Source organism: Erithacus rubecula (assembly GCF_903797595.1).
Source record: "Erithacus rubecula genome assembly, chromosome: 22".
Classification (NCBI taxonomy): Eukaryota; Metazoa; Chordata; class Aves; order Passeriformes; family Muscicapidae; genus Erithacus; species Erithacus rubecula.
The window spans coordinates 7,386,887-7,410,263 of NC_136674.1; the positions used below are offsets into that span (position 1 = coordinate 7,386,887).

The 23,377-nt window shown below is 43.9% G+C and overlaps 1 protein-coding gene across 3 annotated transcripts in view; it reads left to right on the plus strand.

Annotated features, from left to right (window-relative positions):
- The window catches only part of LOC306811449 (sphingosine-1-phosphate transporter SPNS2-like), a 127,859-nt gene that overhangs the window by 89,475 nt on the left and 15,007 nt on the right, over positions 1 to 23,377 (plus strand). For all 3 annotated transcript variants that reach the window (XM_079325156.1, XM_079325154.1, XM_079325155.1), the window contains exons 9-11: positions 5,918 to 5,983; positions 12,842 to 12,940; positions 23,133 to 23,296. In XM_079325156.1, the coding sequence (XP_079181282.1) occupies positions 5,918 to 5,983; positions 12,842 to 12,940; positions 23,133 to 23,296 (329 nt within the window). The remainder of the gene's footprint in view (positions 1 to 5,917; positions 5,984 to 12,841; positions 12,941 to 23,132; positions 23,297 to 23,377) is intronic.

Consider the following 23,377-nt stretch of genomic DNA (forward strand, 5'->3'; position numbering starts at 1 on the left):
GCCTCTTGCCATTCTGGCACTAAGTGTGCCTGAAATCTCAGCTGTTTATCCCTGCTGCAATCAAAATTCAGAGCTCCATGGAAACCAACAGCCTTTGGGCTGTTCTATCTGCACCTCAAGCCACACCTTTATTGCTCCTGCCTAATGTTTTGGTACAGGAAAATGGAGTACTTCCCTTGCAGTGAGGGTATTGTAGCTACAGTGGTACCAGATGACAATTACAGTGTAATTTGTCTGTGGGCAAGATTTTGTCTCCCTTTCAATACTATTTATTGTCATAACTAGGTGGATTGCACCAGGCCAGTATTAATTACCCGGTAATTTCAATTTGTTATCTGTGTAACCATAGCCCAGGAACCTACAGCTGCACAAATGCAGATTAAAATATAGCCTCTCCCTGTGTGCTTCTAATTGAATTATATAAAAAGATATCAAATAGATAAATAGAATGGTTTGGGTTGGAAGGGACTTTTGAAGGTCATGTAATCCAATCCTCCTGCAGGAGCACCTTCCACTAGACTTTGCTGCTTGAATGTTTCCAGGAATGAGGCATCAACCATCTCCTGGCCACCCTGTACCAATGCTTTAGCATCTTTGTAAAAAAACTCCTTCCTTAGATCTCATCTAAACCAACCTTCTTTTAGTTAGACTGAAGGGAAAAGGAAAAGCTCAACTGTAATAATCCAGCCTCAGGCTAGAGTCTTGCTTTCAGTAGGGAGTAAAACTCCAGTCTCTGAACAAGTCTCTGGTTCCTTTTTAATGTCAGAATGAGAGAAGCCTGAGACCTGGGAGAAGTTTATGAAGGGCAAGTATGAGATGTTTGCAGTAGTGGGATCCCTTCTGAAAGCCCACCCTTCACTTCCACACAGCAGCACATGCTCACCCAGCAAGGAGAATTCATTTACAAGTGACCAGCCAACTGCTCTTCCTCATTTCTCTGTATTTTGAGCTCTGGCCTGGCCATGTTTATTTGCTGAGTCTCTCAGCAGCTGCCACAGTTATGGGGAAGCACAACCAGAAAGAATGGAAGCTCAAAATCATTAAGACAGAGCCAAGAACAACTCCTCTGGCTATTTAACATTCAGGTCTCTGGTTTGTGATCATGAACTAACATTTGAACTGGCAGAAAAATGATCACCTCAGACAACCTGTGAGAGGGTGTTACTGGTTAGTGAATCATTAACCTTCCTTTCATTGAGCTATCACACCCCTCACCTGCTCCTCCACCTCTGTACAGACAGAACTGTGATTTTCTCCTTTCTCAGACCTAGTGACGGACATGTTCATTTGTGGTGTTCAGTCTCTGTATAAAGAAACCTCTCCATTTCTAGGCTGGAAATACAAGAAAAATGTTTTCAAAAATTGTGCAGCAGGAGGTGGCTATTAGTCTCATTTTAATATCTTTTTCTGTTTTTTGTAAGACCCATATAACTATTCTGCATTGTTTAAGTTATAAATATAGATGGTATCATTTAAACAATCCTAGAAACAATTTATTTTATTATGGATGAGCAGTAAATCTAATAAAGAATCAATGACTTGCAAAGGAAGTTAGAGCTGCATATGGAGGGGGTATAAAGAATATGAGCCTGTTTGTGATGATCACTGCCTCTCCATAGCCCTAAATGCTGCTGGAAACCTGATGCTACAGAGAGAGGGCAGGTCTGGGTTCATGTAAAGCTGGTAACTGCACCACTTAGTGTCTTGTCTTCATTTTCTTCTGTCTTCACTTAGAGTCAGGATTAAAAACATGAAGGAGACGAATTTCTCTTGTTTGGGCTTGGTTGTTAATTAAATCTTATCTAAAGTACAGAGAGTTCTGCACCACTTCCAGTTACCAGCTAAAAAGCAGCAAAATGGAGCTGAATCCAGCTAGTTACAAGGATTTTTTAAAGATAAACAGTTCAATAAAGAGCTAACACCTGTATTATTTATACTTCCGACCCAAATAACCAAATTCCTGTGATCCTCAGTGCAGCACTGACTGTCCAACCAAAAAACTACTGCCTGAAACCATGAAGAAGAAGGAAGAAGAAAACAGAAAGGAGACACCCAAAATCCTCCATCTTGTCCCACACCTATTACTATATCCTAAAACCTTCAAATTCCAAACCCTTCAGCATGTGAAATCACACACTTCTATTTAACTACACACCTCTGATTTTAACTCCATCACTCAAATTTGGAAGCTTCTCAAGGTCTCAAGTCAAAAGCAGTATTCTCCTGGGGGTCAGTGTCAGAAAACACAGAAAGCTGAAAAAACCCAGGTTTCTGGGATCCAACAGGTCTGAGCTACCAGTGTCTCATAGCACAGGGTATTACTGTGGCAGTGCCATACTGAATTGGCTTTCCAAGGCAAGTTTCTGACACAAACTCATGTTTTTCCATGTCATTCAAAGAGCTGTTGCAATCTTGCAGACTTCCAGAGTGTTTAATTCCCTTGTATTTCAAGAACAGGAGTAGGAGAGCTGCATCTCCAGGTTGCATGGTGTAGCATTTTCTCATTGCTCTTTGTTTTAAATCTCATTGCTTCATAATGAAGGGGAGAGTGTTCTGTGGCTGTGCACAGAATGATGGGCTGGGTTACCTTCCTTATCTCAAAACCCATGGTAAAACCTCCTTCTGGAAACAACACAGCAAAATTTATGGGGTGATTTTCTTGTCTCTGATGTCTTCCTTGACAGCTTGTCCTGGCTCACATCCTTGAGTTCTGTGTCTGTGAAAGGCAAGGCAATGTCTGTCCCACAGCATGGTGGCATTTGCCAACCTTCTGTACTGTGACTGTCCTTAGGCTTCTGTCATGGATCACACCGTGCAAAAATTGACAGTGAATGTTTCTGGAACCGTCATTGGCTCAGAGTCTTAAAATTCTCACTTCCAAGCAATTAGGTGGGTCCCCAAGAGATGATGTTCTCTGTCACTGTGAGAGAGAGCTGTGGTCATCAGCTCACCATCTCCTTCCCTGCTTTAGTTAACACCTGAGAGCTTTAATGCTAAAATGAAGTGTTCAGCACTCCAGCAAGAACCTGAAGAGCCCTTGCTTTTTAATTTCTTGTTTTTACAGGTTTTATTTTTTTTTTTTAAAGACCTGCTCTTCCATTAACATGACCACCCTGCCCCTTACATGTCTGCTCTCTTCCTCCCCTGAACACATGGACTGTTTCTTTCCTGCTCAGTCCTGTCTTGCAAGTGATTTTGGTCCCTGGGGTCAGTTGCTATTCCCATTCTGCAGCAGCCACTCCCATCTGAGGCAGGTAGACAGATTACTTTTTTCCAGCCAGTCTTTTCATACTGATGCAGTAAATTATTGGCAGTGGTAAAGTGGCTGGCAAGGTGAAGTAAAACAACAATTCTGTATCATTTAGCTGCCCAGACACCTATAATTCTCTCTTTTACTATCTTGCTTGGCTGTATAGTCCAATCCCTTCTTACTCAGTTTTCCTTGCAGCATGTGGATTTATGTGTTGTAATCCAACTCCTTAAAACACCAATTTGCATATCTGTAAGTCCCACTTTTTCTGAAATACAAACTCGTTGAAACTTGGTTTTCAAACCTGTCTCTGGAAACCCATTACATGTGTGGCATCATCATCTCTCACTGCTCAGACATTTCAACTGCAGATTTTACACTTGTTTAAATCTTCAAGTGACTGGAGAGAGATGCTCTGCTTTGCCTTCCTTTGACACTGCTCCAAATTCCTCAATTTCAACATCTATTTGAATTCCTCAAAGACATTTTATGATCTTGCAGAAACATCAAATCCCAGAGTAAAACCTTGCCAGAGAGCTTTTACAGCATCTTAGTCTCAACCCCAGGGACTTTCTGTTGTCATGTTGGTGACCTGCCTATTTCTGAGGCATCAGTATTGCCCAGAAGTGAGCTGGAGTTAGAATTGCTCCAGATTCAGGAGTACATGAGGGTGTCCTACCCACCATTTCAGAGAGAAATACAAATAATGAAGATATTGACAGATACACCCTTTGCAAACAGTCATGGAAAGTGTTTGTAACCTGCTTGGAATTTGCTGTGAGAGCTGCTGCTGTGTCCACTCTGAAACCTACTTTATTTATCATTTTTGGGAGCCAGAACTGGCTAAACTGATCACTTAAACAGAAAAGCACAGATGAACAATCAGACACCAAATGGCCATGGTGAGATGTTACACAGCAAAGCTGGAGTCAGAAATATGTATATGCAGAGGTGAAATCTCAGTGTAAAATGAGGCTTCAGAGAGTGTGTGAGGAGTGACACCTGTGAGCATTTCAGGAGCAATTACCTGCTCTGGGGCTGCCCTATTTGCTGAGAGCTTCCCCAGAGTCTCCCTTCTGCAGAACTGCCACCTATCCTCACATGCCCTTTGCCGTGGGTGAACTCATTTCTAAAAGCCCCCAGCAGCAGCTGAAGGACAGACATTTTTTAATGTCAGTATCTTCTATCCTACTTTTTGATCTTCCTCTTGTTCCTCTTTTCCTTTTGCCAGTACCCACCTATTAATCTCATGTTTCATGGATTGGTTGAAATACACATTCATCAGCTCAGAGCTGGTGTGCTCTAAAATTTGTGGCATTTCAGTGATTTATTTGAAGGACTTATGCTGAATTCCTGCACAAGGCACAAGTTCTTGCTGCCTGTAGCAATTTAAATATGTGCAATTCATATCAGCTCAAGGCTGTTGCCTGTTTGCAGTGCTGGGAGCAGGCAGGGCAAGTTGGTGCTGCATTCAGAACTGTGATTCCATCATTCCCAAGCTCAGTTTTGTCCCTCCAGCCACAGAACCCCAGCAATAGCAGCTGCAAAGCTGCAGCAGGATTTCAGAGCAGGTCTGAGTGTGTATCCAGTACCCATGGAACACATGGCTTCAACTCCTGGCAGCACCTTGGTTTATTGGATGTGTTCTCTCCTTGGCAGTTGTCATTTCCAGTGAGAGCCAATCTCCAGGCAGACCAGTGGGCAATGGGAAAATGGAAATAGAGATTTCCTAACTGGCCAGCTGGGCTGTAGTGACTGGCTGTGACACCATCACAGAGGAAGCAGATCCAGCCACAGAAAAAGGGAAAAGGGAGGAAAAATATCTGGGAAACAATGACAATTTTAGAAACAAATAGAGGAAACTTCTGTAGATCAGTGCATAAGACTTTCTAAATGAAGCAAATTATTCTTGGCAGTGACAGGGTGGTCTGAGGGGTTTAGGCAACCTCAGCTGGTATCTGGGAAAGACAGTGGCAGTGGTCACATCACATCACAGCTCCACTCTTGCAGTTCTGTGGCTTTTAATGTCTCTTGCTGACCATCTCCACGGAGTTAAGGATTGTATTTCACCACAAGACACTGCTGTTGAAAACCCATCCTTAATTCCAGTCTTGACTGGACAGATATTACCCGTGTCATGTCATGGGGAGGGAAGGGATCCTCCACAGGTCTCTACAGAGACCCTCAGCTATTTTGCTACAGAGCTGAACACATAACTTGGTTCCCAGGAATGGAAAAAGCTGTGCTTTGGGGAGTTGTGGCTTTCCTGCCTTTTCTTAACTGGGTTTTTAGAAAAGAATAGTGCAAGTTTGACTTGATGATCCTTAAAGGGCTTTTCCAACCTCAACAAATGTGTGATTCTAAGTATGCAAGCCTGGGGCTGTCTCTTCATGCTGGTTTTTCATGTTCTTCTAAAATCAAAAGTGTCAGCCTTTAATTTAGCTGCTCTGTAGATCATAAACTTAGTTTACCATAACAACATTCCAGGCCAGCCCTCTAGAGCTCTGATATAAGTCTATGGTTTGTTTATAGTCAGGATAAACCACAACAGCAACAAGGAGTGTAGGTATGAGAAAAATAAGCAACAAAAGAAGTTTGTGACAGGTTGTTTTTCTCTGAATGTCAAGTGAATAAATCTTCTCCTTTTTGTGTGTTTTGTTACAACAGATTTGCATTTTTATCGGAGAAACTCTTCTGTTTTCAAACTGGGCTATCACAGCAGACATACTAATGGTGAGTGCACTTTGGAACAGCATCTCTCTGTGTTCTGAGAAGTTTGTCTACTTACAAGAACAACCTGAAGTTCTCAATTTATTGCAGGTCCTAGTCCCTATTTCAGCCTATTCTGGTTTTTATTATTATTATTTTTCCTTACTGAAGAGTGTCACAGGGAAAAAGAGAGAAAAAAGATCCTTTTTGTCCTTTTTCTGAGCACCAGGGAGAGATAAGACAACATTTCTGAATTCAAATAATTTCCCAAAATTTTGAGTGCTTGTGCAAAACCCCACATGCACAGAATACAGGCAGCATTTCCCAACAGTCAGCACGTTTGTGTGCTTTGTTATCAATAACTCAGCTTTGTTCTGTAATAGGAAATCCTTCCCTCCCTCCCTCCCTCCCTCCTCTGACCACAGAGGCAGCCCATCTACCTACCATTCATCACATACACAATAGAAACCCACCTCTGGGAGAGCAGAGAGGAAAAGAAAGTATAAAGAATTTTTGGACTATGTCCACCTTGTCCAAGAGGAAAGTGTCAAGGACTTTTCACCTCATGTGCTTCATTTTCCATTCTTTCTCTCACAGCTATGTAAGTCTTTCAGATCAGCAGGCTGACCTCAGCAGCCCCATTTTCACATGAAATAGTCTGGACATTTGTTCAAGAGCTCTGCATATTCTGTAGAGGTTTCCATCAGAGCCCATCAAACGCAATATTGAAACCCTGTTGTGAAGGAGGCGTTGTAAATTATATGAAAAGAAAGGCACTAAGGCACAGAACCATTACAGGACTTTCCTGAGGTCTTTTGTCAGCTTGTTGACAGAACTAAAAATATAATCAGTCTGGCATCAATAGAAAACTCCCTTGACTTGCATGTGTTGGTTATGCAAACATCAGTGAGGAAACAATCAGGCTCAGTATTCTGAGATGCAGAGATAATGGTGTTGATATATTGATTCAGCAAAGGACTTCAAGCCTCTGCTTAGGTTCTGTTTATGTTTAAGTTCAAGGTTGTGTTTATATTTTGAAGTAGCTCTGCAGTTGCCATCCCTGCATTGTCTGATGAGCATTCCATCTTTCACTCATTTGTGCAGGGAGCACTTTGAGAGCTGGGTGGTTAAATCCACTCCTCAGAGTGAGTGAAACAGAAACAAAGGCTGTCAGTGTGCTCTGGTAGCCTTGGATGGCTCCTAATTCCTCCTGCCAGGTCAGCTGTGGTGGGACAGAGCTCTGGGGCTTCCCTGGCACTTCCATGGCCTTTTGCAGCTTGTGCTGAGTCCAAGGCTGCTGTGGCCATCCATAATGTGGAATCTCAACACTTGCACAGATGTGCAGCCTGGAGACAGCTGTGCTGAGGAAGAAATTACAGTACAATATGTAATTCCTGCCTCCTGCCAGAGCTCCCTGTTGCATCCTGCCTCTGGCTGTGGTGTTCCTAGGAGCAATCCCAGTTCTCTCCACTCAGAATTAGTGGAGAGGATTAAATAGCAGCTGTTTTATACCCTTCTGAACACTGGCTGGCACAGGTGAGGACTCAGCTGAGGTGGTCCCAGCTGTCAGGAGAGAGGATCCTTCAGACGTGTTCAGGGTCCTCCAGAAAAATCTGTGCCAGAGACAGACCTAATATTTGACCTGTGCTGTCTCAAGGTAACTCCAGAAGATATTTTCAACCAACTGCTCTGTTATATCAAGGATATTAGGGCTGTCATCATTGTCCCATTTATTACAGAGGTTTTTTTGTGTTGATTTCAATGTGACTTCAATATCCTGTAGCTTTTTAACAGCTTTTATAGGATTTGCCATCTGTCTTGCCAGCATCCTATAGTCAGTTGCATTTTGTAGGGATGCATTTAGAGTTATTTATGTTGCTTTAGTGCAGAAGAGTTCTGTAAGAAATTATTGAAAATAATAGTTCAATTTTCCAAAACATGTGAAAGAAACTAAAACCATATTGAAAAATGGATTTTGGTAATTGCTGCCAACTTTCCAGATCACTCTTCTCTGGTCTGTTAAGGAAAATGAACTGAGTGTAGTCTATAATGCCCAGCTTGATGCATTTACAGCAGGAGTGGATGTGTGAAATTTTAAAGGAATAAATGTAAACATCACTTAATGAGGACAGGGCTGGTAGCAGACAGATCACACAGGGGGTGAGAGGGGCTTAGGCTGTCAATAGCTGGGAGCCAAGGCTACAGCCACGTTTGACAGACAGCTGGGTGGGAAGTCATTGCCTGAGAAAGATGTGGAAATGCTTTAGCAGATGCACTTTATATGTTTGGCAAATTAAATTTACTGATTACTATTTATTTGGTGTAATCAGAAGTGTGTCTGTTCTTGCCTGGGGCTGGGAAGGAGTTTAAAAGCATTATTAGCTTAACAACACTTTCATCCTATACATAAATATTACCCTGTTTTCGTGGATAAAAGCTCTCAATGCTGCCTGAACACTGTTCTTGCCAATTTCATTATGCCAGGAGTGAGGCTTTTTGGAAATTACATCCCAGGTGATTTCTCACAGCTTTCCCAAGATTTACAGATCCCACGACTGCTTAAGTTGTTAAGGACCTCCAGAGGTTTTGCAAGTTTAATTTCTGTAGCAAAACAAGGATGTTTGTTTATTATCTTCCAATTAATAGTGGCTCTTCCTAGTTCTGTGCTTGCATTGCATCCAGTGCTCCTCCTGCAGAAGGGTCAGAGCCCAGCTCCTCAGCTTTTCTGCAGTGCAAGGTGCCAAGTGCTGGCTCTGGGAAACTGCTAGTGCTGCAGTTCTGCACTGCCTGAGATTCTGAAAGGCTGAGATTTGTTCTGAATGCAAATTTGTACAAAACAGGTCTTACTCTCCTGAGCACAGCTCTCCATATCTCCTCCCAGGCACATGCTCAGATGGTGCTTGGGGAAAGGAGGGAGGCTTTGTGTGGAGCTTGCTAATTATGAAACAGATTTCATCAGCCATCTTTGCAAATTGGCCTTAAAATTACCAGAACCCCAAAGTAGCATTAAAATTGCCTTGTAACAGCAATAATGGATGAGCTTCAGTGCAGCAGGCAGGTGGGTAACACTGAGACATGTGCAGTGTGTGGGGCTTTGAGGGAATCTTTGGGGCTTTCCTCCATACCATATCTCAAAAACAGAGATGATGCACAGGGGCTTGGAATTTAAGAGCCATGAAGCAATTTAAAGTGCCTCTATTTCAATCACAGCCTCTTTAGCTCTTTGCTGAGAAAAGCCATCCTCCAGTTTATGCATAGTCCTGACATTCATGCAAAAAAATTGCTCTGCATATTTCTGCTTTCTTTTAAAACATTAGTTCTTTCTAAATGGTCATGACCTGCCATGAAGGAGCTGCTTTGATGTTTTGTTGTGCAGTCAAAGTCTTCCTTTAGGCTTGAAACTGGTGCTCAGCTGTGCCATAGGCATGTAGGAATGTGGCTTTTATTCTGATTACCTTCCCTAAAAATAAAACCCAGTTATTTATTTAGTACAAAATGCTGCCCTATTTTCATAGCCAAAGATAAATTGCATTTCCAGAGGTTCTTGTTGCTTCTCTGAGTGCCTCCACACAATACTCCAAGTGCTGCAGGTCAGATTTGAAGGCAGGATGAGGAATGGCTGAGAATGAGGGAACACAGCCCACTCCAAACCATCCAGGATCAGCTGGTCCAAGGGCTGCAGGAGATGTTCTGCTCCATGGTGTGCTGGGAACCACAGCAGCCTCCTCTTTCTTCATTTAGGAGTGTTTTTTATAGACAGTGTCTGCCAGGCTTTTGTGGAGGGTCTCTCTGGATCCTTTCCCTTTTCTGAGCAGCAGGGACAGCTGGGCTATTTCCAGCTTCTGTCAGTGCCTGGAACAGTTTTAGTGCATGTTTTCTTTGTCTTTGGTTCTTCTGTCCTGACCCAGAAAGGGCAGCAGAATGCACATGGCCTTTTCCTGGGAGAAGGGTGAGCTCTCCTTGGCTTTCCCCATTAACTTTTTCAGACCAGCTCCTGCTGGTTTCCTCACAGGAAGGAGATGTCAGCAGTAATTCCTGGCCTTTCTGAACCTCTCTTTAAAGAGCAGGGGTTTCCAGAGCTGCTTGCTCAGCCCATCTGGACCTGGGATCAGGGATGAGCCAGGACAATCCCACAGGTTTCCTCCCTGGCTGCTGTGGCTCTGCCACCTCCAGTTTCTGTGGGCTGTCCAAACCAGGCCATGTATGGTTTGAATTTAGGTCTATTTTAGTATTGAAGTGCCCATTCAGAGTTGTAATTTACTTCTGTCTTCCAAGAACAGTAGATGTTTGCTTCCAGCTGCTTCCTGTCCATCAGGACAAAATGTTTTTTAAGTTGGGGTAGGGTGGAGTTTTTTTTGTTGTTTTTTTGGAGGTGCTGGTTTAAGCTTTTTTTTTTTCTTTCCAATATGTTTTTCAAGGAGGTGATGTTCATTTGTTTGCTACATGTTGGGTTTTTGCTTTGAGGGGGCTGTTTGTCTCTTGAATTCCAGACCAAATATGCCAAGTTTTAGCACTTCATGGTGTTTCAACCATCCATAGCTTCTTCAGTTAAGCTGAAAACTGTACTCCTGCTTGTAAAACTATGTTTGCATAATATAGCTACACATGCAAAATTATGTCTAATATATGTGTGTATTCATGTGTATAAATATTTATATATGCATGTACACATATGATACAGGTATCATTAAGATTTCTTCCTCTAATTAGCATCAATGCACTGCCACTCCCTGAAAGTGGTACATTTTAATAAATGTGCAATTTCTTTTGTCCTTTTGCTGCAAAAATTGATAGAACACAGAAGCAGGCAGGTTTGTTTCTTCAGACTGGTTAACATAAACTTTACAGAAAGAAAAATTATGTTAGGTTTCAAATTTCATGTTTCACATTTATTCACAATATTTGAATTAGGTAGAATTTCACTTTATCTACTCAGATGCCCTTTCCCAAAGAGTTCTTGCAGAATGCCTCTCCACTGCCCCTGTGTGAACTGAGCCAGGTGAATAGAACAAAAATAACTCACTCTTAATTTTTCTTTTCTTCTGTCTGGTCTATCCAGGTTGCATTCATTATCTGCCTCTTTAGGGAGTGGGAATGAATTGTGGGGCTCCCCTACTGCTCATATTCTGACCTTCAGCACATTTCTGTGTCTCTAATGAAGTTTAGAGCTAATTTTCCTCTTGGGATTTCTTTCTTCAAGTTGTGTTCTGAGTTCCTGGATGCAAAAGGAGGGCAGGGCCTGACACCCACAGCTGGGCATTGCTCTGGATCTGAACACATCTTCTCTTGTGTTGTACAACAGAAGCTGAACAGGGTATCTGCTTAATACATGGCATGAAAGTGCATTAGCAGTGTGCATTTGCAGCTTTGTCAAAGCAGGGATGAAAGAACTGGCAGGTCATCTGAACACACATGGTAAACCCTGAGAAAAAGCATTTAATCTAATTTTACCCATAATTCAGAATTGTCTGTGCTTGGAATGAGATGATAATTTTAAATAAGCATCAGTTCTCTTTTAGTGTGGATTTTCTCAATGCTCTTTCTTTTGTTTCTGGTTTTTATGGTAATTCTTTCCACTGCACTGCACACAGGGCAACTCCCCTTCCCTGTGAGGAGTAGTTCCAGCACTAATGTACTTTAGTCCTGTGCCCTGAGTGAGTCCTCCCTGCCAGTCAGTTCAGGTAAAGGAGCTCTGTGTGTCTCTGGCTGGGATGGGCCAGTCCTGAAATGCCACATTTAATTAATAAATCACCTTGGGAAAGGATTGCTGGCAAGGCAGGGCTTCTAAAGAAAGGCTGAAGGCAGCCCAGCAGAGAGAAAGTGGATAAATAAAATGGATCATGGTCTCCAAAGAGCTGAACAAGTCATTCCTGTCAGAGCCACAGGAAAAGGCACAGTGAGATGCAGTGCTTACAGGCAGAAACAGTGTTCACTTGGATTTAGAGACCTATTGAACTCTTCATTACTTCCAGCCTTTAAATCAAGACAGGATCAATTCATAAATTGGGATATGTGGACTTGGTGCAGATGTCCTTAGCCAGTGTCTTTAACAATTTATGCAACGGACAATTACTTCCTTCTGCCTCTAAAAAGTGTGTTATAAAATTAAGGTCATTCCACAGGACAAGGGGTTGCTAGGTTTTTTTTATTTTTTTAATTTTTCATCCCCTTCTGTGGTTAGGGCTCTGTTATCTGTGAGCTCCAGTCCCTTCATGGGGAAGTAATTTGTGTTTTCCACTGTTCCTGTGTAATCTGACTGATTCTGCATGACCTGGCTAAGGGTGTCATGTCCTATTAGAGGAGTGGAGACCAAAATACAGTATCTTGGCTATGGAAAATTTTCCTAACGTGACTTTGTCACTTTTCACAAATGGAATCACACATTTTTGAGAAAAATGTAAACTGGCTAGAGGTGGACTGGGAAGGGGGGATGGGTGACAGTGACCTTTCATGCAGATGTGAATTGCTGGTGATTTAGGAAACAAAATAACTTTTATTATGGAATAAACTAAATATCCCATGTTACAGCACAATCCTTGATTGGAAGGCTGATGGTGTTGAGCAACTTTAAATTTCATTCTCCTCACCAGCAAAGCAAAATACAGTCTGAGGAGCAACAGCAAAGTGTCTTGTGGGCAAAGCTGATATTCCAAGCACTGCTGAGAATGGAGCAGGGTGGGCAGAGCTTCCCTCCCTCTGCACCTGCCAACAGGAAAACCCCAGGGCAGGAAGGGCTCTGAGCCATGGGCTGGCCAGTGGCTCTGTCTGGGGGGGCTGCTTTGCTTTGTGCTGCCCTGGGCATAAACTGAGCAGCACAGGACAGATGGGCAGGCTCTTATTCCAGCTGATTTTCCATTGTTGTTTCTTTGCCCTCCTTTGCAGTACGTGGTGATTCCAACCCGCCGTGCGACCGCCGTGGCCTTGCAGAGTTTCACTTCACACCTCCTGGGAGATGCTGGCAGTCCTTATCTCATTGGATTTGTAAGTGTTCACTGCAGGCTCTGGCAGGGTTGGCTTTGGTTCCTGAGCTGCTCATCTGAAATGCCAAGTTAGACCCTGCTGGGAAGGAAGGCCTGTGCTTGTCAGCAGAATGGGAAGTGCTGCAGAGCAGTGCAGCTTCTTTTACTGGTGGGATTGGGTTGTGGTGAGCTGCACTTCAAACCAGGGGGGCTGCTTGGGTCTGGTAAAGAAGATTCCACATCCTTTTATCCTGAGGTGTTTATAAAACCCACAGTCAGCTCTGAAAAGAGAGAGTGTTCTTGCTGTGGTGTGGACATGGGGCTGATAGAAATTAGGTTGGAAGAGAGTCATGTGTGTGTTTAGCTGTTCACTGACCTCAGAAACCAAATACCTGTTTGTGGGCAGCAGCACACAGCTGTACCTGGTTTGTGTGATAGCAAATCACAGAGCCACAGATTATTCTGGGCTGGAAGGGACTGACAAGGATCATCCAGTGCAGGTCGTGGCCCTGCACAGACACACCAACAATCTCACCCTGTGCCTGAAAACATTGTCCAAATGCTCCTGGAGCTCTGGCAGCCTTGGGGCTGTGACATTCCCTGGCAGCCTGGGCAGAGCCCAACCAGGGGTTTTTATGAGTATTTTTATTAGTACTCCTTCCTGGGGTGTTCATTTTGGGTTCCTTTCTGTGACTGCTTTAGTGGCTGGCCTTGGTCTGACAGGGAATTTCCCTTCCTATGCCACCATTATCCTACTGCAGAACAGAACAAGAGACCCAGCTCCAAAATCTGGCAGCCAGAGAACATTCACAGTTGAAAATAAAAGGCCTGGGAAATGTAATGAGGAAAAGAAATCTAGATATATTGGGGAAATTACTTTTTCCTTCAGTGGAGTTTGATGCATGGAGTTTCAGAGATCACAGATCATAATTTATAAAATATAATAGCTTCCACAGAAATCCCTAAGTGACCCTGCTCCTGAAGTGTTGAAAGTGCTGCTACCCAGGGGTGTAACTGGTATCTTCACTGGTCCCATCACATGAGAGACAGGACTTTGATGTGCTCCTCCAGCTCAGACACAGCTGCTGGGTGCTGTGGGGCTTTTTTATTTTTTACAACCATCATTGCTCATCTGTTCGTCCTGTAGACACCAGTGTGTGTCGCTATATATATTTATTTATATATATTTGACTTTGTGAGTATATCTGTTTAATTATACATAAATGTTTGCTTTTGAGTGGCAATGCTATGGCTGCTCTGTAGCCCTCTGGAGCAGACAGGAAAAGGCAGATAGAGATAAGACTGAGAAGACCAAAGAAATGAGAAATCTCTCAAGAGAATAAAAATGCACAATTTAGCTTAACTCTTTGTTTACTTCAATGTTCTGGGTACCTGGGGAGAAACAATCTTATTTTAGAAGTTATTTGAAGGTGGCAGAAACAAAGGAATTGCAGGAGAGGCTGCTCCAAGCAGGGCAGGTGGGGAATGTGGGAGAGGAGAAGGGAACAGGCAGGACAGGGGCAGACCAGGCTGCCTCAGTGACTCTGCTGCATGTTCATCCTTTTCCTTACAGGAGAGGGATGCCCAGGAGGAATAGCTAGGACCCTGAATGATTGCAATTATTCTTGAAAGTTGCCTGGGGCTCTTCAATGTCATATATTAAAAATAAAAGGTCTTTGGTTGTAGAATTAATGTGTCTTGCCCTCCTGGTATTCAGAGATCATGCAGGTTGTGAGTTACTTAAGGATTCTTGGCTGAAATATGTATAGCCCCAATTTAATAGCTGCATTAGGCTTTGTTTAAATGGGGGAAATAGTCCTTATTATTTTGAATTCTCCTTTTCTAATGCTGCAGTTGTTGGGCAGTTGTGATTTGGGAGGAGGTGATGCAGGTCCATGGCTCTGAGCAGAAGAGGAGGAGTGAAGCACTCATGCCATGAAAGGAGGCAGCATCCTTTTGTGCAGCCTCTTTTCTGGCTGGGCTGATTCATCCTTCCTCTGCTACCAGGACTGAAAGGTCAACTGCAGCTCCACATAACACAGGCAAACAAATACTATTAAAGTGAAAGGACAGCAGCTTCTGCACCAGAGCTAAGGCAAGCACTGAGCCTGGGTATTAAAAACACAGGAATTGTCCAGCAGCAGGGCAGGAGGGAGACCTCCATGCAGCATTGAAACCCCACCTGAGCAGGTTGCAGAAGGGGCTCAGATTCCAACCAGGATTTTCCAGGCAGTCTGTGAGGGCTGAGTAACCTACTCCTGCTGGATTTAAGGGAAATTTGGGAACCTGATTGCCACAGTCCTTCTGGGAATCCCCACCCTGAGGACATCAGCTCCCATTGCTGTGAGTCCAGACTCTTCACCAGGCAGACCAAGAGCAGGGGATGGGTTTTGAAGGAGAGCAGCAGAAAGCACTGTGGAGGTGTCCAAGGAACCACTGGATGTGGCACTTGGTGCTCTGGTCTGGTTTACAAGGTGATATTCAGTCACAGGTTGGACTTGATGTTCTCAGAGGTCTTTTCCAACCTTAATGATTCTGTGAGCTGCAGTAACAGGCAGGCTCAGGTAAAACTCAGCCTCCTGATCACTTGGGTCCACCTGGGATCCTGGAATTCTGCTGTGTCTTCCAGCTGCTTACAGAATTCCCTGAAATCCCCTCACTAAATGATCAGTGCTTTGATCAGTCATGGCTGGAATCCTGCATGGTTTTGGTGAGTTTATAGTGAGATTCCCTCTAGCAATGCTCCTAATAAAGAACTGGTGACCTTGTCCTTGTAGGACTGAGCTGTGGCAGGCAGTTGTCTCTGCTGGATACCAATAAATGTTGTATTGATCTTAAAATGCCCATGTGGAACACAGAAGGTGTGATCAGCCTCAGGTGTGCAGTTGCTGCTGTGCTCTGTGTCCTGAGAGCTCAAGGTCACACTCAGACTTTCTGTAACTTCACACAATTCCAAATCTTGAACCACCCAAAGCAGCAAATACACATTAGTGCTTAAAAGCTAAGTGGCAGGGAGCACATATGTGTGGCTGTTTTTCATGTCCCTTTAAATATTGATAACTTCTATTATGGTAAAAAGGCTCAAGATTGACTTACAAAGGAGTTATGCAAATGCAGCTTTAGGGTGGCAGCTGTAATTTGCATAAAGCTTTACTACATGGCAAGCTCTGAGATCAATTACTGTAAATCAGCACAGCCTGTTCATTGCCAAATAAGAATAAGCATTGCTGCAGTAATTCAGTATATGAGAGCTTTTATTCCTAGAGAGCTGAAACTTTTTTCAAGATCTTTATGATAACCAACCTGTAGAGTTTAAATAATTCCTTTTTAACAACTCCAGTGTCATTCATGCTTTATTCTTGAGGCATTTGGTGAGAAATCTCACCTGCTGAGTGCTTTACACCCAAATGTGTGTAGTACTTTTCTGTCTTTGACCACTCCCACTATGCAGACACGATTGCTGGAGCACAGAAGTGTTAAGAGAAGTGCCCCAAATCCCCTCATTAATGCTGAGTATCAGATAAAGGTCTTCAACTGCTGCCCTAGACAGCATTTCAGACTCAGAAGAGCAAGTGGATGGAGGTGGCAGCAGCATGTGAAATAGTTAACTCTTCTCAGGCTGCATCACAGCTCCAGCTCTTTGTATCACTAATTCTGGTTTGATCTTTAAAATAACACAGCTTCAAGTCTATGCTCCTGTGTCCATCTGTGCACAGGCATGGACCTGTTTTCCCTGCTCAGGATTTATATCATCCTTCTTGTTGTGTCCCCCTCCACTTCCTGACTGCTCTTCTGCTCCTGGAAATCTGAATACAGGCAAAAGGGGGTTTTTATTTCAAGGCTGTGGCTTGGGACTGTTTTTTTTCTTTCCTTCCTCCAAGTTTGTAATTTTCCTCTACCTCAGCACTTTCCCTGTGCTTGCCAGCAGGACCTGCAGCAGGCAGTGCTGTCCCTCCTGTGCTGCTGTGGGCACACACTGTCCTCACTGAGCTGGTGCTGCCTGCTCTCCTCTCTGCTTAAACTCTCTCTCATCTTCTCTGTGCAGCTGTTCATAAGGTCTGAGGATGAAAACCAGTCTGTATCTCCTCATCACACCTGTGAGCAGGGTGTTCTAAACTAGAGTTAGCTCTCCTCCACGAGCACCTTTTGATGGGTCAGACCTTCTCCCTGGGCTCCTCTGATGGTCCCATCCTCCCTGCCCTCCTGGGCTGTTCCAGTTTTACTGGAGGGACACCCCCTCCAGCCACTCCATGCCAGCTGGGCTGTGGAAGCCTTGGCACCCTTCACTCTTCTCCCTTCCCCAGCTTTCCCTGGGCAGGTTGATAAATCTAATGAGCTATTTAAGCAGCAAGAATACTAATGACCTTCCTTTAGCAAGTAGTTAACAGAGCAGTGTTAATTATCCCTGGTGCAGAATATCAGGGCAAGCAGATGAGCATTTCATTAGGGGCAAGGCAAGAAAAACTGTAGTAAATGCAGCAATTAAGATACTTTTTAATGAAAGTTATAACTGGAGTTGCAGATTTCACAGCATCTTGGCCCAGTTTGAAACAGCCTTTTTGTTAATTTGGTTGAAGGTGTTTACCCAACCAAGTATATTTGTATTGAAAGTAGCTCTATGTGTAAAGACTTGCCTGCCTGAGAAAGCAGAATTCATGTATTATGGTTTCAAATTCATATTTTATGGTTTAAAATGCTGTGGCTGCTTCAGAGTAGGACATGCTTACTCTGGAGGAACACTTTTTCCAATTTAGTTTGCTAGACTAAAACTCCCATTGGGAGTCAAATCCCCTTCTGTCTGACTTTAAAAAAAAGGTATTGTGATAAAGTGGGTGACTGGGATGTGATGCTGCAGTCTGGGTGTTCTGTCCTGTCTGACCCATGCAGCCATTCCTCAAATGGCCCTTGCTGGTGGGTGCACAGTCCTGCCAAAGCAGGGTAAGAGATGAGCTCAGGGTCTAAAAGGCAGTAATCTCCTCTAATAAAAATGTACAAAATGCTCTCCTGGCATCACTCTGTGTTTCATGGATCACCAGGAGATATTCCACTGCTCTCTGGGGCTGAGGCTGGAGCAGAGGTTTCTGTTTTGTTGCCTTTTGCATCATGTTCTAATACAGTGTACATGAGTCTGGATAAGCAGCATCTCCCATCAGCTGTTGGTAGATGAAATGTGATAGACATTTATGGTTTTTATTGTTCTTTCTTTACCAAGTCCCAGCTGCTTGGCAGGTGTAACCCTGATGGCACCACTCCTCCTGTAGAGATCTCTCCCCACATTCATGCTTGTTTATGACCCACACTGTGGTGGGTAAAATGGAACTTGGCCTTGCTACTCTGAACATCTGCTGTGCTCCTCCTTATTACCTGTTTCTCCAAGCAGCAACTTTAAGTTGAGGATTTCTCTGGCCCTGAGTAATTAAAAATCTTTTTCATAGTGCACTGAAAGGCCAAGTCTTTGACATAGCTGTCAGCTGCAAAATAAGAGGAGAATTAACCACCTGGAGACCAGTCCTGAAGGGATTGATCTCATTGCAATGAGCTAACAAACTTCCCACTTCTGATAACTCAGGAACAGATAAGATTTAAGTCTGCCAATAAAATACCAAATGACTTCCCATCTCTAAAATGCTCTGTGCCAAGAGTTCACAGCCTGCTTTGGTGTTTTTTCAGAGTTCTGTGCATCTGTCATGTTCATGATTTTGTTAGATGTACAGGTTCTCAGTATTTTTGATAAATGTTTAATGTAGGTGAAAGTATCTCATTAGAGAAAGCTCAGAAATCCAAAGCAGGTCATTATTGCACTGGAGTATTTCAAGCTCTGTCTCATCTGCTCTGTCACTCCTCTGTGCACCAAAAACCTCCTGAAATAAATGTTTTCTTCCTCTGAGCTGCCAAGGATCCTGCACACTCCCAACATGGACAGTTTCCATGGTGCTGAGCACTTTTCAGAATGTGTCCAGATTCTCTTAAACACAAGGAATCACTTTGCTTTTGTGGGATATACACCCAGGGAAGGGGCCCATGCTGCCAGGAGAGGTGGGGACAGGGATCCCTGTTCCACATGGGAATGGGTGCCCCCATCCTATGTGCTCATGTACCTGGGCCCTGTCATGGCACTTATTCACATTCCCCTTGGTATGAGGCATCTCTCTCTGGGATCAGAGGAAGTCCAGTCTTAACTTAGAAAATCCCTGGGCAGACCAGAAAGGTAGGTAATGCTTTCAAGAAAAGAAACTTTCAACCCTTTCCAGGGACAATGGGGTAGATATTGCTCTGATGTACCAAGTCCATGTCCTGGCATAGCAAGCAGCATCCCTATGCTATGGACTATCTTAATTTACTGTAGCCTTTTTCAAGGCAGCACCATGCATTTAATGCAGCCTGGTCATCCTGGGAGGGGGAAAATATAATCAAAAAAGCAGGTTTACTTCCTCTTATTATAAAGTGTTCCTCATGTCATTTAGCACAGTATAATTGCTTCTGTTCCTCCCCAGGCCCAGCAAATTCTTTACTTTATAAAATCCCTCATTTTTTCTTTCTCAGCTTCATTTGCATTCATATTCCTTTTTTTTTTTACAAAATTAGAGAAACCTTTCACATTCATACTCACTTCAGAGTGGGTGGGTCCCAAACCATTGTGGAGGAGCAGGGAATAGTGTGTTAAGGAACTATATTGTAGTGATCAGCCAGGGAGAACCTGGCTTGTATCAAACTGGTAATCATGAAAATCAGATCTTTTTGCCAGAAATAGCCTTTTATGTGGCAGGACTTGTGCCCAAGTGGCAATGTCAGAAATTTAGAGAAGCCAATTGCAGAGGAATTGGGATACTGACTCAGCAACGAGAGAGAGGAAATGAAAGGGTGATTTCAGAGATGTTGTTACCATTACACTGTGTAATTAATATATCAGTTAATTTACCTGCTCAGACTGTTCAGGAGAGACAGAACATGGCATCCAGATCCCTTCCTTGGGCTTCAGCACACCTTGGCATCTGCTGTGTCCACAGCCTGTCCCCTGTTCCAAAGCACACACCCTGAACTTCCCAAGAAAACAGTGAAGCTTCCCTTGCTCCTGTGCTGTCTCCTGAGTCAGGTGGAGCTCAGCTGGGATGTGGGGTGGGGATGGTGCCTGCTGCACTGCCCTGTTGGTTGTGTGGAAGGGGCTGTGTCCAGCTGGGCTCCATCCCAGCTCAGCCAGCAGCGAGCACGCGCCGGCCGCGCTCTGCTCCCAAAGCGCCTCCAGCTGAGCTTTGTTCACAAAATCATTGCTCTGGGTCTGCTCTGTGCTCAGTGAGGGAGGAGACCTGAACTTTCACAGTCAGCTTGGTATCAAAGACTTGTGATTAGACTGCAGAGCAGCAACAGGACTTCCTTCTGGATTTTCCACCCCCACACTCTGCATACGCTTTTGGAAGATTTTCACCTCCCAGCTGGAGGAACAAAGGAAGGAATCCCACACACAACTCATGCTGCAGAGCTGGCACCAGCCAGGCACAGCCCCCACAGTTTGTTACTCATGTTAGAGAGAAGACACCAAAAATTGTTCTTGACTGGGTCTTGCCAAATCCCAGTTGGCCAGCTCAGGATGCTGGCATTGCGAGGAGTCTGGAAAGCCCAAAATTGGCAATGCAGAGCAGACCATTTGGCAAATGGTGTGTCATTCTTGGAGCCTAGCTCTGTAATTATGTCCTGTGTCCTCTTGAGAGGAGATGCCAAAGTTCCAGCCTTAGCAGGTGGTTTGTAACCAAATGGAACAAAACAACAGAGAACGGTGACTGTTAGCAGCTAAACATATATGTGATCCTGATAAAGAGATAAACACACTGGGGAGGGAATTATGTGGAACCACCAGCAGGCTTGTGGAAAGAATTATACCTTGAAAGGGAGGAAAGGCATTTTTTCCTAAACTGTACATTTACAGGATGTGTTTGGTTAAAAATGAAAAATACAGCAGATTTAATAATGACATGATTTGTTGCTATAAAAGGTCAACACAATGTGTTAGAAGGGAAGGTGTGGGACAAACTGCATTGGGAGATTTATTTGTTGGAGACTTTACACTTTCAAAGCTGCTTTTTAGCCTAGAATGTCATGTCATCCACAGAGAAAGCAATCAGGAGCACATGCATGGCTTTTCATCCTCTGCTGCTGACTTATCATGTCAATTTGTCAAGTGATTTATAGTCTGGTCCTTTTAGAGAATAATTGTATCCATTCCCAAAAATGAAAAGTGCTTTAGAATGTCTAGATTTCTGTTTCAGAATATCCTCAATTCTGGCTATTGCAGCCTGACAGAGACATTGACTCGATGCCAAATTCTGGTTCATAATGAAGAGTAAGGGAAATGTTTGGAATTAAGGTGTCTGGATACAAAAGGGAATTAATGACCAACTGATGTCCCTGTCTCCTGGGTGCAGAGCACATTCTGCTGCTTTCTTGTGGGTGCATTCTTTTCACATTCAAGTCTTGTTGCTGTTTTTTAATAAATCTCTCAGACTAATGGCCACTTTATTTGCATTCAGTTTCACATGAGAATTGTAACATTGATTTTTCTTCATCTGTGAATAAAGTTATTTTTGAGAGGGCTTGAACACTTCTATATCCCAAACACTGAAATTTTCTTCTCATCCATTCTAGGGCAGGGAACAGAACAGAGAAATCAGGCTAAAACCCTTCAATTCTTTCTGTAATTACACTCTTCCAGTGTTAATTCCCTTGCCCTTATTTGAGAGGGCTCCGTCCTGTAGGACATGTGCATGTCCTACAGTAGTGTCACCTGCAGCACTGGGCTGGCAGCTCCTCCTTTCCATCCCTGCACAGGAGCCAGGCTGAGCTGTGAGAGGGGCACAAACACACTGAGACCCCCAGAGTCCCTGCTAAAACACACCCAGTCCAGGAGCAGCATCCTCCTGGGAGCTCGTGTTGTGCTTGGCTCTGCCAAGGCAACTCCTCACACACATTCACCTTCCAGGTCTCTGCAGAATGTGAATTGATGATTTATCCTGCATGTGACTGTTCTTCTTTTTATTGTTAAGATTTAAGCCTTGAATGTCAGAACTTGCTTGTAGGTTGGGTTTGACTCCAGCTTTCCCATTTCCAGTAATGTGGCAGTTCAGAAGTTGCTGCTCAAGCTTTGACTATTTCTGGAGCTGATTTGCATGTGTGCACAGCAGTAGGATTTTATGTTGCAAATTCCCTGCAGTCTTCTGGTATAAACTAGTGTTTCTCCCCCAATGAAAGGTCATGGATAAAAACAGAGCTGGACATTTAAATACTCAATGCCTTGAGACCCACCCCAACTGCTGCTACCTCTCTGTTAGATTTATGGAGAGTGAAGTTCTTTGCTGGGCAGTAAATATTAAAATGTGTTAGTTTTAGCTACAGACATGCATTACATTTTACTGAGTTCTAGAAAAAGCTTTTCATAACAAAATTAATAGTACTGTGGCATGTTTCTGCTCCTTTGTGTAGGTGTAAATAATTTGTGTTTACTTTCATGTAACGATGCTTTTTGGCTGTCAGAAGGTGCAGATTGCTTTAGTCCATAAATTTGGTGGTCAGTGTGAGCACAGCCCTGTGTCTGAGCCTGGGACAGAGTCTTGCACACAAATACACTTCAGGCTTGGGAGAGGGAATGAGCCCCATACCTCAGACATGGGCATAAACCCCCCACCTTCAAATTTTGTTTCCCCAAATCAGATGGGATCTCTGGTTTTTTTGTTCTTTGGAAAACATATCCCCCCTTCCCACTCAGAACACAGAAATGGAATTTAATACCTCCCTTTGCTGAAGGTAGGTCAGGTGTGGGAGTCAGCAGGACTTGATAGGAATTGCAGAAGATTGATCACTCCCTGACCCACTGAGCAACAGCAGCACAGCCCTGCTGGCTCCCCAGTGTTTGGGCAGCACAGCAAGGTCAGACACCCACACTGCTGCCCCTGACACAGCCTGGGAGAGCATGGAAAGGCTGTGGCAATGATATTAGATCAGGTCAGAAGAGTGACAGCGAGAGCACAGCCCCTGCCAAGGCTCAGAGCATAAATTGCCCAGGCTCCTGTGTGGAGGGTGTGAGGACACTCAGCTTCTGCAGAACATACTGTTCCATTTTAAACCTCACACATGTTTGGTGGGTGGTTTCAGCAATCCTGTTCCCTTCACTACTCTGGTGTCTCTTTTCCATGTGAGTGATGAATTTCTCTGCCCCTCTCTCCTAGATCTCCGACCTGATCCGCCAGAGCACCAAGGAGTCCCCGGTGTGGGAGTTCCTCAGCCTGGGCTATGCTCTGATGCTCTGCCCCTTTGTGGTTGTCCTGGGAGGGATGTTCTTCCTGGCCACTGCCCTCTTCTTCCTAAGTGACCGAGCCAAAGCTGAGCAACAGTGAGTAGCCTGGCTTTGGGAATGGGGAGGCACCACAGCCTGTTTGCTCTCTTGAACATTATGCTTGTCCTCTTCCCCTGG